Source organism: Triturus cristatus, chromosome 3_2, assembly GCF_964204655.1.
Source record: "Triturus cristatus chromosome 3_2, aTriCri1.1, whole genome shotgun sequence".
In the NCBI taxonomy this organism is placed as follows: domain Eukaryota; kingdom Metazoa; phylum Chordata; class Amphibia; order Caudata; family Salamandridae; genus Triturus; species Triturus cristatus.
The window spans coordinates 793,373,540-793,390,068 of record NC_140584.1 but is presented as its reverse complement, the minus strand read 5'-3'; the positions used below and the strand labels follow the sequence as shown (position 1 = coordinate 793,390,068).

The 16,529-nt window shown below is 43.0% G+C and overlaps 1 protein-coding gene across 3 annotated transcripts in view; it reads left to right on the top strand.

Annotated features, from left to right (window-relative positions):
• Positions 1 to 16,529, top strand: part of MDH1B (malate dehydrogenase 1B) — a 233,815-nt gene that overhangs the window by 76,772 nt on the left and 140,514 nt on the right. For all 3 annotated transcript variants that reach the window (XM_085648917.1, XM_085648915.1, XM_085648916.1), the window contains exon 6: positions 4,285 to 4,426. In XM_085648917.1, coding sequence (XP_085505043.1) covers positions 4,285 to 4,426 — 142 coding nt within the window. The remainder of the gene's footprint in view (positions 1 to 4,284; positions 4,427 to 16,529) is intronic.

The following is a 16,529-nucleotide window of genomic DNA, read 5'->3' as shown; positions in this document are numbered from 1 at the left end:
GTGACGGGGGGAGGGAGGGGAAGGGTCTGTCAGCTGGTTCATCGATGTCTGGAGATAATTTTTTATCTTATTCATCTTTCCAATGAAGAAGTCAGAGAAATCATCACAGTTTGGCTGTGTAACGGAGGCCGTTGGAGAAAGAAAGAGAAGATTGTGGGATGGTAGTTTAATTAATTCAAAAAGCTTTTTTGTCATGTTTCTGGCTTTATCAAGTTGATTTATGAAGAAGATCGCTTTAGCGCTCTTAATGTGTTTATTGTATGTGCTCCTCCTAGCTCTCAGGAACACAAGGTGTTCAAGAGACGGCGAGCCTCTCTAGGATCGTTCGGCTAGTCTTAGATTGCGTCTGTCTGTATTTAAGCCTTCGTTGAAGCAAGGTTTGGAGTCTTTGGTGGACCTTCTTCTTAGTTGTAAGGGGGCAACAGCGTCCAGAATGCTTGATATGGAGTTGTTGTAGTACTCAGTGAGGTCATGAGCCCCAGACATTTGAGTAGGGGGAGTAAAGGTCATGTTGCTAAGGGATATCATTTCATCCAGGTTTGCATTTCAGATGGATCGTTTCCAGTACCTAGGTTTCTTAGGCTGAAATTATAGTTTAGTCCATGGCTCCATGATGCGGAAGGAGATGTAGAGGTGGTCAGTCCAGTCACACTTGAGAATGGAGTCAAGTTGAATGAAGTTGGGTTTAGCAATAATAAGGTCCAGGATCGCACCCAGATTGTGAGTGGGGGTGTCTCTTATTTGAGTCATGTTAATGTCTACTAGGAAGGTTTTGAGGCTATTCACTGCAGGGTCATTATCGTCATTCCAGTGAAGATTGAAGTCACCGAGGTAGATTTGTGGACAGTGCTGATCCACATTTGAGGAGATGGTTTCCATAATTTGTTCAACAAATGGGAAGTTATCACCCGGCGGCTGATAGAATGTGTGCAAGGTCCATAGAGGCCTGAGAGGGCTTGATATGTCTATGCACATGTATTCGCAAGATGGGAGAGTAGCAGTGAGTGATTGTTTCACAGTAAGACTGTTCAGAAATATATATGTAGATGTCAGCAGGAAGAGGCAGTCAGCTGGTTCCGGCAGTAAAATGACCTTGGTGACAACTGATTCCAAGTTGGTCTTAATTGGAGCTTTTGGGGTTAAAAAATGAGGGTGACAGTGTGAACCCAGATCCCGCTTATCCAACCTCATGGAGCCTTCGCTTGACCACAATGTCATGCCTTACTCCACTGGACAACTTGGACTTCCACAAAACTAAGGCCAAAGGTAAGGTACAGGGAGAACCACTAGACTTTATCTAAAAATCGCTGTCAGTCGAAAAAGACTGCTAGGATCTAGTCACCCACACCCCAAAGACTATCTTTTGAGTTTTACCTTGCAATTGTTTCTTTCTTTCTTTTTTAAATTTTTTAGATTTACAACAATTGATAACACTCTGATGTTTATCATTTTGCTGTTGGTTCACTTAATTTTTTTCTTGTTTTTAAAAATTTGGTTTGGTAATTTTGCTGTTTGATTTTTTTACTTAAATATTGTTTAGGTGCTACTTACATAAGTTACACACATTTTTCTCTGTGACAAGCGTATTATTTGAGCCACAGCTACCAGGGGTTAGCCTAGCATTTTTTGTTAAACGTGCTCTCTACTTCTTAGGAACTGGGTCGCATAACTTTGTGGAACCTCATTCTCTGATCTTTCATCTTTGAGAGTGCTTAGTTACTCCTGCAACTGCCCGGGCTGGGTAAAGGGCAGTGGGAGCCTGTGTATGTTCACTACCAGGCTGTGTATTACAGCCTGGTGGGGAACATGCAAAGTGCGCATGACTGGCCGGCCCAAGAAGGTTGGCCAAACAGTCATGCACTCTTAAGTGCCCACCACTTCTCCCCTTGCTGGCTGTGACACAGCCAAGTCCCGCCCGCAATCCGCAAAAGTAAAATGATAATAACAATGTTATTATCATTTGATTTTCATTTATCCACTGCTCAAAATGCAGTGGGGCGACGATCCTCCACCTTAGCGTTGGAGCCGCTGCTGTCTAGCGTGAAGGACAAGATACCCAGACGGTAAATTGCCTTTGTCTATGCATCAGAGCAGCTGGAAGAATAATCCTCCTAATGGAAATAAAAAAACAGCCTATTTCCAAGGCTTTTGAAACCGTAGAGACAGCTACAAAAGTCCAGGAAGACAAAAACTGGTGCACATGACATGATTTTCAGCACTGCAGACATTGCACAGAAGTTCTGCAGATGTGGCTGGACGTGAAGCGCCTGTCCTACCCAATGGTAGGCTGGTAACAGCAGCTGCCAGTAACACAGTGGAGATTAAGATGAAGTAGTGACAGGCAAACAGGCAGTTCTGCAAAAGGCAAAGCGCCCGAGGTCCAGGAAGGAAAGGTTATCACCCGTGAACAGTTTGGTAGTGATTGAGCTAAACGTCATTTTGCAGCCACGGGGCAACTCAAACTATCAAGCTGAAATGTTTGATGCACGAAGACAATGCGCAATAGGAGGGATGCAATCTGACAAAGAAATGCTAAAAAGGACGAATACAGTAATACGTGTCACCCCCGTCACTCATAGAAGCGATGTCATGATCTAAGGTGGAAGGCAAATTAAAAATAGGCTAAAAGTCAAGCGAGAGCCAGAGCAATTGATGCCAGAAGTCCTTCCCAAACATAAACCACTGACCCTGATGAACCAGCACTCGGGACCACCGAAGAGGGCCTGTGGTTGGCACAGAGCATGTGAAATGCATCACTGCACACCAAGGAGCAGATCACATTAAGTCTGAAATTGATCACTCTCTCTTTTCCACCACAAAGTGACTTGTGATATCACTAATGGAGAAAACAGGCTTTACTCCAGATCATGAATCAAGACAACCAACAGCCTTTTCTTCGTGTTTGCTGGGTTTATCTTTTAAGGAATAATGCGTTACTGCTTTTGTAAAGCGAAAAATTAAACTTTCTTTTAAGTAACATGAGTTTTCTCCGTTTATAATTACAATGGCAGCATAATTTGTTTGCATTCATTTAGCTTTATTGGATTATCAAATTTGTTTATACATGGATCGAGTTTTCCTTTGTTAAACAGAGTATTTCACAGGCAAACTGATTCCTGAACAAAAAATCCGTCAAAAGCCGTTACACTTGTGTCACAGCTTCTCCATTTTTCCATTTTTTTTTTTTACCTGTTACATAAATGTTCATGTTGTACGGACTTTATCGACGGCATTGTGCTCCATTCCACAAACAGTACATTTTCTCCAGTTTTGCACCAGAGCAAAATTCAAGTAATCTTCTCCCTGTTCCTTTCAGGAAAGTGGAGGAGACCGCGTTGTATACAGTGTTTAACAGGACACAGTGTGCTTGTCAGTCGTGTCAATGCTGTGTGCCTTGGGGAATATGAGAACGTTGTAGTTATTAGCAGGACTGACATTACGGGACATGTATTAAACCGAATCAAACTATTCCCTAAACCCAGTGGTTCTTAACGTTTTGACTTCTGAGCACCACACTTAATCATTACTGCAATTCGGGGACCCCCACTGAATCATTACTGCAATCCGGGGACCCCCACTGAGTCATTGCTGGCACCCGGGGACCCCCACTGAGTCATCACTGTAACACGGGAACCGCGGTCTAAACATTTTCAATGATATGAACCACAAAACAATACACAATAAATACAGAAACGGGCATTCGTCGAACGAATTCACAAATAATGGATCATTTTATTTAATTAACACACAAATATTTTAAAAACATAATCAATATTTCAACTTTTATTGGAAGGTTGGAACTTTTGTAAATTCAATTGATGCCATTCACCACCCTTACAATAATTTGTTTAATGCACTTGTACTGCTACCACGAATCAATCTGAGGATACTAATTTAATAATTACCCTCCAATTTCTTCTTTCACTTTTACAGAGGGTTTTTAAAATTGTCATTTTTACATGTTGCTTCTTTATTTGTAGACACTTTATTAATCTGTTGATAATATTTCATTTTCGAAGCAGTTGCAGACCTCCTGAATAGTCTTTGTGGACCCCCCAACCACTATCCTAAAATATGCACCTACTCCCAAAGTGCTCTGAGATGACATTAGGTTGGATGAGAGTGTTTTACAAAAAACACAAAAAAAAACATTAGCTACTTTGCTTTACCCTTCAATATCAAGTTTTGGCGTGCCACCTGCAGCTGTTTCAGGTCATGTTCTGTGTATTGATTTTGTTTCATTCACCTTTGAATTGTTTGTTTTTTCTGTCTTCTTTCTGACAGTGGTGAAAGATGTCATTGTGTGGGGCAACATCAGTGGTGTCAACTTTCTAGATCTGCAACTTGCCAAAGTCTACCACTATGACAGTGCTATTTGGGGTCCTCCCAGCTACTCCCGCCCCCTGCTAGAGATGATTTATGACAGGTACAGTACTAAACCTTGCATGTATAATAACGGGATCGCGGTTTACCGACTGCACTTCTGCTCAGTGTCCAGACTACAACATTGGGGTTGTACTCTTGAATAGGTGACAAGGCATCTAACAGAGGTATTGTATATTTGTGGGCAACTTTATGAGAACACAAATATTTTAAATCTATTTAAGACACTGAACATGAGTTTTCTCATTTTATACAAGTGAATACTAAATTTAAACTGAACAAATATTGAGTGCATAATAATTTCAAGTAGGTTATTAATGGTTGTAGAATTCAGAGACAGCCACATAGGCTTGCATAATTCGCAAAAACACATCATTTAGCTTGTAATTAGGCCTTAATGTGTTTTAGTGCAGTGTAAAAGTCAGTAATATCTTTTTTTTTTAAACTCTTTTTAATTTTTTTTTTATTTGCAGGTAAACATAACAGGTTCAATCTAATCCATACGACACAACATGATATTAACATTTTCGACAAGAGCATAGACCATTGAGAACAGATTACATCATAGATTATTCCATTAATCACACACCTTGTAGGTAAATGACATTACATATATCTCTTTGCACTCAATATTGATATTTCGCCCATGTCCATCCTCCCATATCCACACCAGCCCCATTTTTTTCTCTCGCTCCTCTCATATCTCCATCAATGGTTATTTTGTTGACGCCTGTGAGTGTGTGGGATTCTTGGTTTCTACCGCTGTTGTGTTTGAACGTTCTAATAAATACCTTCTTAAAGGATCCCATACGTCACACGGGCGAGGCGTGGGTGGTCTTAGCTCAGCGTAGGCATTCAGTTGTTCCTGGCAAAATATAAGATCATTTAGCCAGTTTTTGAACTTGGGTGCCCTTCCCCTACCCCACCTGCAGGCAACCCTGCCCTTGGCCAGGGGCAACCCCAAGGAAACATATCTTCTGATTGTGACCGCCACATCCTTCGTGTATCCCAGTAGTGTGATGAGTGGCGTGTAAGGTATATGTGACCCTGTCATCTGGTCTAGTGCCACAAGCACCTCAGCCCAGTATTGTCAGACAGGGGTGCATTCCCAGGCCAGGTGTAAAAAGTCAGCTCCCTCCCGCATCTATCGCACTTGTCATTCCCTCTTTGTTGGAAGCGCAATAGTTTCGCCGGTGTGTAATAAAGGCGATGTAGGTATTTAAAATGTATAATCGGCAGTCTACTGCTGACGGATATTCGTAATGTTTGTTGACAGAGAATGTTCATTGGTCTTCGCTTAGGGGGGATCCCAGTACCTCTTCCCAATTCACTCTCGCCACAAGGGTATCGTACGGGCTGTCATTTTGGGTGGTACGATAGAGTAGAGAGACCACATGTGTAGGGGTTGATCTCTAGAGTAGGGCGTGTAACGGGGTCATAGTGGGCGGTTCGCTCAGGAAATCTGGGGTGAGAGTTTTAACATCTTATCGGAGCCTAACATACATAAAAAGCTCCATAGACGTTGGTGGAACGTCCCTAAAGAACTCCTCTCGGGTGTGAAATCTCCCGTTCTCATATAGGTCACCCCAAGTCAATGCCGTGAATTTCCAAAGTATCTGCCGACATCCTCCTTACTGTGTAACAGGGATGTCCATATGCCCCTGCAGTGACAGTAGGGGAGAATATAGTATGTTGAGTTTAAGGCGATTAGTAGCTATATTGTGTCAAGCTATGTTTGTACAGTCGACTGTGGTAGGGTCTTTGCATTTTGGGTTGTTCGGTGAGCTTAGGTAGGCTGAGTAAGGAACTGGTGCCATGTATCCATTCACAACTGCCAGGTGAGGCATGTACAGTGGTGGAAGTATCCAATATGTAGTGGGCTTGGGAACACCAATAGTATAATTCCATGTCAGGTATTTCAAAGCCCCCTTGGGCAAATGGTTTTGTCATTGTCTCCCATTTTAACCTATGTTGTCCCCCCCCCCCCCAGGTAAGCCAAATAAGTTGGGATTTGAGGTCTTTAATATTTTTTTAACTGGGGGCATAGGGATTGTTGATAAAGAGATAAAGTAGCTTGGGGAGGATTACCATTTTTATCAATGATGCTCTCCCTGCCAGTGACAAAGGCATGGCGACCCATCTGGTGATTTTGTCTTAGAGTGTTTCCAACACCCGTCCGTAGTTTGATCTCATTAGTTCCTCGCTGTCTCTGGTCACTACAGTTCCCAGGTACTTGACTTCACCTTCGCACCAGGTAAAGGGGTAATCGGGGTCAAATCGTTTGACTGAGTTAGTAAGGGGAAATATCTGCAATTTGCTCCAAATTATATTTACTCCTGAATACATACCGAATTGTATAAATTCCTGCAGTATAGGATTCAGGCTTTCTTCTGGGAGGTAAAGGGTAAGATCATCAGCATATTGTGAAATTAGAATTTGTCGTTCTGGGTATATGATTGCATGTTCTCGATGATGATGCCAAAGTGTGGCCGCCAACGGCTCCATAGCCAGCGCAAAGAGGAGGAGCGACAAAGGGCACCCCTGCCTCGTTCCTCTGGTGATGTGAAGACTAGGGGAGTCTGACCCATTGATCAACACTTTTGCCTGCGGCTTAGTATAAAGCAGTTGAATCCAAGCCAGGAATGGGGGGGGGGGAGCCCATGAGTCTTAGAACACTAGGTAAGTAGTCCCACTCCAGGGAATCAAATGCCTTGGTGGCATCTAAGAAGACCGCCACTACATTCATCTCCGGGTCAATGTCCTGTAGCAAAGCAAACCGGGTTCGCAGAATGTGCGATGTTGCTCTCCCGGGCACAAATCCTGATTGGTCTGGCAATACCAAGGCATTCATGAGGGGGCGTATATGGGTCGCAATTATTTTTGCTAGGATTTTGGCGTCACAATTAATGAGGGACAGCGGTCTGTATGAATCGCATCTGTCTCTCGCTTTCCCCGGTTTGAGTAGGGATATGATGAGTACCTCGCACTTTGTTTGGGAGAGTACTCCTGTTTCTCTGGCCTCTTCATATACATTTTTGAGGATTGGGATGAGATTGTCGCTAAATGTTTTATAAAATTCTACCGTGAGCCCGTCGGGGCTCGGAGCCAGACCGGGCTGCAGTTGCATGATTGCAATGCGGATTTCTTCATCCTCAAATGCCGGCAGGAGGAATTCCCTCTGGGCATCCCCCAACTATCCCGATGCTGTGTCTTCAAAGTATGCTCTGAACTCTACCGGCTGTGCTCTATGTGATGTGTATAACAGGCTATAGAATTTATAGAACGTATCCAGTATGTCTGGGGTAGTGTTATGCATACGGCCTTTGTCGTCAGCTATCTCAAGGATAGTGCTCGAAAATCTGGTTGTTCAGGTCAGCTCTGTTAGTGCTTTCCCTGGTCTTTCTCCTTCCCCATATTGACGGGCACGGTGGTATTTCCCCCTGAACTTACATTCCTTCCACTGTCTCCTGGTAATCTGACATCACCTCTCTGATTCGTTTTTGTATGTCAGAAGAGGGTGCCAACTACATTTGAGATACTAGTTGTTTCAATTTCGTTTCTAATTTCTGGAGCGTTTTATGTATATCTTTCAATATCCCTCCTCCCTTGGCAATACATATCCCTCATATGTTCACTTTAAAAGCCTCCCATACTGTAGAGTATGGAGATACTGTGTTTATATTGCATGGGAAGAACTCTTCTGTCTCCTGTTCCAACTCAGTTTGGAAAACGGTGTCCAGTAGAGCATGCGTTGCTAGCCTCCAGGACTGGTATGGTGACGTCCCGCATGGTGGGGTAAGTGTACACAATACAGGTGAATGATCGGAGTATGTGCAAGGTAAGTGCATCGATTTAGTCAACCAAGATTTCAGTACTCTAGTTATTAACCAGCCACCTATGAGCTACCATGAAGAGTGTACTGTAGAATAACACGTTCCCTCCCTTTCAGTCAGGTGTAAATCTCTCCAGGCGTCTATTAGTCCATGTTCTATGACTATGTCCCTCAATTGACGTGCTCGTATAGTGATGTGTCTGTGGGTGCGATCGATCCATTTGCGGGTCCGGAGTAATATTAAAATCTCCCCCCATACCACATGGGTGGATCCAATGTCTAATATTTTCCCCCCTAGAATATTGAATAATTCGGGGTCATCCGTATTTGGCCCATAACGGCTTACAAACGTTATTGAGTGGGATGCCATGTTCCCCCACATGATACAGTATCTGCCATGCGGGTCTGTTATTAAACTCATAGCGACATACGGCATGCTACTTTAATTTAGATTGTTGTTCCACGTGCATATGTTGAATATGTGGAAAAACATCGACGTGCTGCCCATCGACCCGCAAAGGTGGTGGGAGCCGAGGGGCCAATGTGTGTTTCTTGTAGCATAGCGCAGTGTATGTTGTGTCTTTCTACATATGCCAGAATCATTCACTTCCAGGCATTTCCAAGGCCCCGTACATTCCATGTGATTATGTTATAGCTAGGTGGGGAGGGGCTGTGCATTTGGAGTGTGTATATCGCAGCTCTTAACGGGTGAAAAGGTCATGTTGTGCGTCAATGTTTTGTTATTCTGGTCCTCTTTGTCTATTTCTTTGTCTCCATTTTGTGTTGTGAACTTGTCCCACCCTCCCCCCCACATCGGCAGCCTAATCTTGCCGTGTCGTGCTCTCCCTCCTCCCCTTCCCGCATATCCCTATATCTGCGTTCCCAACAGGGGCCCGTGAAGTAACATTATAACACCCGTAAAACCAGATCATGCTAGGGATGTCGTTCTGGGTAAACTCAAGAGGGCGTTACAGTACTCCCCTATATGTACGAGGGTGCTCAGAACAGTTTCTTATGCCCAATATAACGGTTAGACCAATTATAGTTATGGGGAGAATTCCATGCAACTGTTCTGAATGGCATCTTCATGTGCGTACTCATTGCTTTCCCTTCCAAGTAACTTTGCATATATTGTCTATATGTGTAAATGTGATGGTTCAACTCCATAGCATGATGGGTTTGTTGTATTATTTTCTCTATTCTATGTCGGATAGAGCGTCTGTCGATCTGGAAGGGCAGGTAGAGTATTCTTGTCTGGGTGATTTTCTGATTGTGGTTTTCAGGAAATCGTTGACATGTTGGGGGATCGTAGAGAAATACTGTTTGCCTTGGTGTGTAATCTTGAGGCGTGCTGGGAACAGCATGGCGTAGGTGATGTTTGCCTGCTGTAAATACTTCTTCACTCGAAGACATTTTCTGGGGGCTTCTTGGACCACCATGGTAAAGTCCGGGTAGATAGCCACCTCAGTACCTTCGAATGATTGCGGCTCTTTTTCCCTTCCCAATCACAGCGCAGTGTCCCAGTCGTGGTTGTTCAATATTCTTGCGATTATCGGCCTTGGTGGGGTTCACGGCAGGGGTCGGTTAGCTAGTGACCGGTGCACTCTCGCCACTATCCGCAAAATGCCTCCCTACCGAACAGCGTTGTGAGCAGGTGTTCAACATATTCCTCCATTCTGCCTGTGTTTGTGGACTCTGGTATTCCTAAAATTCTTAGGTTATTCCTGCGTGATCTTGATTCTAGGTCTTCGTTTTTCACAGCTATTACATTCAAGAGTCTCTCCATATTTAGCAATTGTTCCTTGCGTCTGGTGGATGTGTCTTCCAGATCCAATATGAATTGTTCTGTGTCTTTGAGGCGTTAATCGTGTTGATCCAGCTTATGTGTGATATTATCCATTCGCGTGTACATAGTGCCCATTTTAGTTTCTATGTAGGTTAAGCTATTTTTCATTAAAAGCAGGAGTTCTTCAAGGTCCTCTGTCGAGGTGTGAGTGCCTGCGGTTAGTGAGTCTGTCACGGTGTCTTCAGACTCTCCCTGTGTCCGTGCAGATTTACGGGCTTCGAATTGTATTGTGGTCTGTTTACCACCAGCCTTACCCATATTGCAAGTGCTGTGCTTTTTAACTTCTTATCACCTTCTAGGGCTTTCGATAGAGGGCTTATGTTTCCTCTCCGGATATCATTGGAGGACTGGGTACTAGAGTGTCTTGCCCGTTTCTGTCTTATCTCAGGCTATTGGAGGTTCCTTCCACTGCACCTCTTACTTGATGCTAGCTTGGCCTATCTTGCTATGCACTCTGCCCTTATGTTGTTCTCCTAGGCGGTCATTTTCCCAGTCAGGCCCGCTTGCTTTGTTCTTCTAGTCACTTTCCGATACAGTTGTTCCTGCGTGGGTTGAAAGGGGAACCAGCCGCCCTCAACCTCGCGTTTCACAAAATTGAATCCTCTTTGTCGAGGTCTATCTCCCCCTATGTGTGTGTCTTTGTTCAAGTGCTCTCCTTGCAACTTCAGGCATGGGCCTGGCTTTGCTGTTTGCTGTCTTGTGGGAGTAATGTTTCGGGCCTGCTCGCTCTCCAAACCCAGTGCAATGTCCTCAATGCAACATATCTCACAGCTGTCGTATGTGCTTGTGTTGTCATCTTTTTTGGGGGCACAGGTGGTATTGCCCTAGTTATCCTGTCTATCTCCCTCTCATAGTTGTATAGTCTGGCTATTTTACCTCTGTACCTCGTGGATCTCGCTGTTGTTTGTGGTCCTCCCTCTCTGTGCTGCCTGTGCTGCTTGGCTGCGTATAGTTACTATTCCCTCTTTAACGTTAGGTTAGGGGAACAGATGGTGCACTGTGAGCTAGCAGGACTTTGCCAACAAATCCGGATGTTGTGCGTGAAATCAGTCTCGCACAGCTCTGATGGTTATGTTGTTCATCAAACACACAGTTTTACTTAGGAAAGTATAAGCCATACGACACTTCTACTCTCTGTTCCTTTTCCACTACTTGACCGGTCTGAAATGTGGTATGGTATCTCTGCTGTAATTTTTACAGTTAGGACCTCTTTTAAAAATACACACTGAAAATTGACAGTTAGTAGACCTCTTTTCTTTCAGATGCTTCACCTCATTTATATCAGGGGAGTGTGGTTTTCCTGATTGTAGAGTCTCTGTCAGTTCCACTATTGAGAAAAAGGTTGCACACACCTGTCACTGGCAGGAATGACAGAGGGGTGTCCTATTTAGGTCATTCCCTCAAACGCCATTTCGACCAGTGTTTATTCTGTCTGGGTCCGCTATGTTAACTATGCCGGTCCTGGACAAAGAAAGTTCATAAAAGACCACCACATGCTAGGAGAAACTCCCTGTGTTCGGAGGCATACGTGAGCTTTTTCTCTGAAGATGGACCACAGATTGGGGGTCCGTCTTTGGAAAAAACGTCCCATACTTAGAAGATATCTTTACATTTGTCAGCCTGTTAAACTTTAAATAGCACACTTACGGCCTGAGTTATAGATTGGCAGACAGGGCACTCTGCCACCAACGTGTCACCTGTCCACTAAACTGATTGTCTGCCTGCTCTGTTTAGAGGTGGGCAGATAACTTGTTTCTGTTGGTGGTGCTCCCATTGACTCTGCCGGTGAAAACCTTACACTGATGGCCCAACACACTTGGGGCCATTCATTAAAGTGCATCAGACGCCCATCCAATTTACAGGGGATGGCTTGAGGTATGTTTTTTTCCTCTTTGGGATCGCCTTGAAAAAAGAACAAAAGAAAAATCAACCAGAGTTTCATTCTTTTTTTGTTCTACACTACTGCTTTGAGGGGTTATTGCTGTAAAAAAAAAGTTTGAAACAGCATGAAACTTGGTGGCAGCTCAGCCACCAAATTCTTTTTGTAGTTTTATATAGCGCATATTCAGCCCTGGGGCATTGGTGCACTTTACATGAGCATCAGTTACATTATAAAAGGTCAGATTCATTTTTTGGACACAGGGAGATTCATTAAATTACCCAGAATCACAGGATAATGAGCCTGCAATGGGACTCAACCCTAGTTCCCCAGATCCCAAGTAGGCAGTTCTGGCCATAACAACACAACCACTCCCCTCTGCTATGGTGGTGGCTCTCTGAAGATGCAAAGATTTCCGGCTGGCCGGTGGAGAACTCTAAATATGGCGGATTGAAATCTGCCAGGGTGGTGGAGGTAATGCCTTCCCGTATGCTTTAGGAAGGCGGGCTTCCCGCCAAACTATAAATGAGGCCCCTAGTCTGTTTAGCCGTATAGAAGAACAAGGGGCACCCCCAAACGGCACAATATGGGTAGAGATATGGGGGAATAAACAGCCAAGCAAAACAACACAAGTAACTCTACCCCTATGCTTAAAATGTACTACGTATCATATTTTTTACCCCCAAAGGGTATGGCACTCAAGAAAAAGAAAAAGGGTATTGTGACGAAATGACAAAAGAAAGGTAAAGAAACAATACAAGTGCAGCACAATATAAAGATGATCACAATGAATAGAAAAAAGTTTCCTTTTTATTTAGAAACATATTATCATGAGCATTAGATTACTTGCTTATATATTTTTTATATCAAAATCAATAGTACATAAGACATACTAAAAGTTATTCACAAAACAGAAATATAATGCAAGAATAAGCCACAGAAATCAGGTTCCCAGGCAGGGGGGAAAAAAAAGAAAAAAAAAAAAAAGAAAAATATGAAAAAGGGGAACGATTTTCAATCAAAGGACAAACACTCAACTTCAATCAGCTCGCATTCAAACATCATTCCAAAAAATCATTCAACATAGGCCAAACAGCCTTTTAAGGGCCCATTCCCAGAGAGGTGATCACAGGGAAATCTAGCAATAGAACAAGATGGTAACAATGAGCTAGAAATCAAGCTGTATGGAGAGTCTCAGGGGCGGGAATTACAGGCCCAAAGAAAAACGCCGACGCGCGTTTCGGTGAAACACACTCCAAACCAGGAGTACCACCTTCCTCAGGGCGTAGCAGACAAACCCCCACACACAGGCTGGGACCTATAAGGATAAGAGAAAGAATAATAACAAATAGAAAAGTTTTATAAAAACAGAATAATATATTTTTTTAAATAAACAAGCAAGTCCACAGACTGAGTGCCATAATCCCTAAGGAGGAAACACATTGCTATTTGGTTATAAATTCTCAATGAAATCTTAGAAATTATAGTTCTGAAGATGACAGAAACATCGGAAATATCAGGATGTAGAATAGTTTACACCTAGGAAAATAGAAAAAGGCAAATGAAGACAGAAATATGAAAAAATTCTGAAAACAGACCAAAAAAATAGAAAACCCCATTTAGGGACTTTTATAGGCCATCCATCATAGGACACAAAGAACAACCAATCTAGAGTCAAAACGGATTTAAAAAAGCTAAACAAGAGGCTACAGACAACAATATAAATGAATATATTTACCTGTGTATGTGAAAAGTGATAATCAAAGAAGAAAGATGCAGATCTATGCAAAATGAAGAAACCCTTTGGTATCGCTCTCTAGAACGGGATAAAAAAAGGAAAAGAGAATACGTATGAAAACATAAAACTAAAAAGTAATGGAAATGGTGAAGCAAGAGTGAATGTAGAAAAATAATAAAAACCAGCAAGTAGAAAATGTCATAATCAAATAATAGGGATTGCAATCCTGTTTTAAAAAAAAGGGACCCAAAATCGTCTCGCTGGTGAATTGGTAGAAATGAAGAATGGCAAAAACAAGCTATAAAGCGGGGTTACCTAGATTAGAGAGCCGTCGACCGTGTATCGGCGAAACCATTCATGTATTTTGGGAAAAACGCCGATCCGCCTGCAAAACTCTTGTGATTGTTTCATACACACTCGGATCGGGGAAGTCTCCACAGGAGATGAAGATGGAGTCTAGAAAAAACCACGACATCGTAAGCAAGGAAAATGGTCAGACTGTAACGGTCATGTAACGGAGAATTGAACATGTAGACTAAAAATGCATTGCTCACTATCAAGTCAAAAAACTGAGAGAGCAAAAAGCTGCAAGGGTGTAAATAAGGGCCGGTGAAAAGAAATACGCTCACCTGGATTCAAACGGGCCTTTCCTAGATGAAATAGAGGCTATCAAATGCGTAAACGGATAAGTCGAAATTTCTTTAGGAATGAAGAATCCAACACTAGGGTTGCTGAAAAGCAAAAAAATATTATAAGAATAAACTAGAAGGTGATAATTAGAGTGATAGTCCTAAGGTATAGGCATACACTCAACGAAATTGAACAAAGGCGTAGTGAACGCGGATACGAACAATTTACCTGAAAAAGATACAATGTCAGCGTACTCGATAAAGGCGGTCAGGTCGGCAAGAGCTTTTCGCGGGAAAAGATCGCATAAGAGCGGGTTCTATTGGAAAGCGAATATTTAAGCCCCTCGAGTCAAAATCCTTCTCTGCTGAATAGCCAATCAACCGGCGAGTCTCAAAAAACCGTCAACCAACTAGCTTGGTCGAGATGAACAGGCTAACCAATCAACGAGGCTAAACACGAGCCAACGTAATTGCCCTGAAACAGACAAACGCCAACACGGTATCCAAGGTGAAGGATGCTCAAAACAATAAAGAAAATGAAAAAATGTGAAAACGGGAGAAATGGCGCATGGATACTAAAATGGAAAAGCATGAAACACGAGTACACGAAGAGTATTTAAAGTAAAATTGATAAACATAAAAGAGAGACTAAAAGGTAACAAATAAGAGAACAGACTAATGTATGCACATAAGGAGAAATATGTGTATTGCAAAATAATCCCATATGTTAGATTCTTAAATTATGGCATTCTCCCATGGTAGGGACTCGTTAAGTCCTCTGGTCTTAGTGTCAAGAACAAAAATCCAAAAGACCTCACGTTTTTTACGTAGGTCTTCTGGATTCGTGCCGTTTTGGGCTTGAACTCTTTCCAGAATTGTCCATCGTAGATCTTTCTCCGTGTGCTTCTTCTCCGCCCAATGTCCTACTAGAGGGGCTGAGTGTTTAAGGCGTCTAATACAGGACTTATGTTCACCAATGCGCACTCTGACCTCTCTTGAGGTTTCGCCAACGTAAGTCAATGGACAAGGGCATTGGATTGCATAGACGCAGTTTGATGTTCGGCAGTTGGTGATACCTTCGAGGCTAGCGGTGAAGCCATTAGTATGAAAAGAGGTGCCTACAATCGCATTGGCACAGGCGTGGCAAGTGCCGCACTTGTGGTTTCCTCTTACAGGGGTGGTTCCCTCAATAGATCGTTGTAGCCATGTTGCCTGATTAGGAGTCTTAGCTCTAATCAGATGATTTCTAAGATTCTTGTTCCTCCGAAAGGCAAAGACCGGTTTGGGTATGGCTGCTGATTGTTCGCCCAAGTTTAAGAGATGCCATTCCGAGTTTATGATCTGTCTGATCCTATTATTGAATGTAGAGTGTTTGGTAACACAAACAAGTTTATCCATAGGTTCCTGGTTTTTATTCTGGAACATAGAATCCCTGTTATAGAAACGAGCCCGTTTCATGGCGTTCCTGACTAGTCTTGGCGGATAGCCCCTGTCAATGAACTTTTGTCTCATACTTTCAGCGTTGGCAAGATAGTCCTTAATAGAGGTACAATTTCTGCGAAGACGCAGAAACTGGCTGAAAGGGATCCCATCTTTCTGGCTCCTAGGATGGAAGCTTTCAAAATGCAAGAGGGTATTCCTAGCGGTCGGTTTGGTATAGAGAGACACCGCTAGTTTTGAATCGTGGTGTTCCACCCAAACGTCCAGAAACTCAAGTCTCATGGTGCTAAAATGGGCAGTAAACTTGATGTTGCAATCCGCCGCGTTAAGCCATTCAATATATATCTCCAAGGAGTCTTGGTCGCCGGCCCAAATAAAAAAGACATCATCGATGAACCGCGACCAGTGTCGCACATTTTCAAAAAATGGCGCGACCTCGTTGAAGATGTTAAGTCTCTCAAAGTTCCCCATGTATAGGCAGGCAATGCTTGGAGCGCATGCCGCCCCCATGCTGACACCTGTAACTTGTTGGTATAGCTGCCCGTCAAAGTCAAAGAAGTTTTCTTCCAGGACAATTTCAAGAGTTTTTACCAAAAAAGGTTTGTTTAATAATGAGGGGTCAGATTGAATGATGTTACTGACTACTTTGGCTGCCTCAACCTGGGGGATGTTAGAATATAAGGATTCCACATCCAGGGTGACAAGAAATTCATATTCACAGTTGTAGTCTAGACCTTCAATTTTGGAGATAAAATGTCCCGTGTCTTTGACATATGACGGCA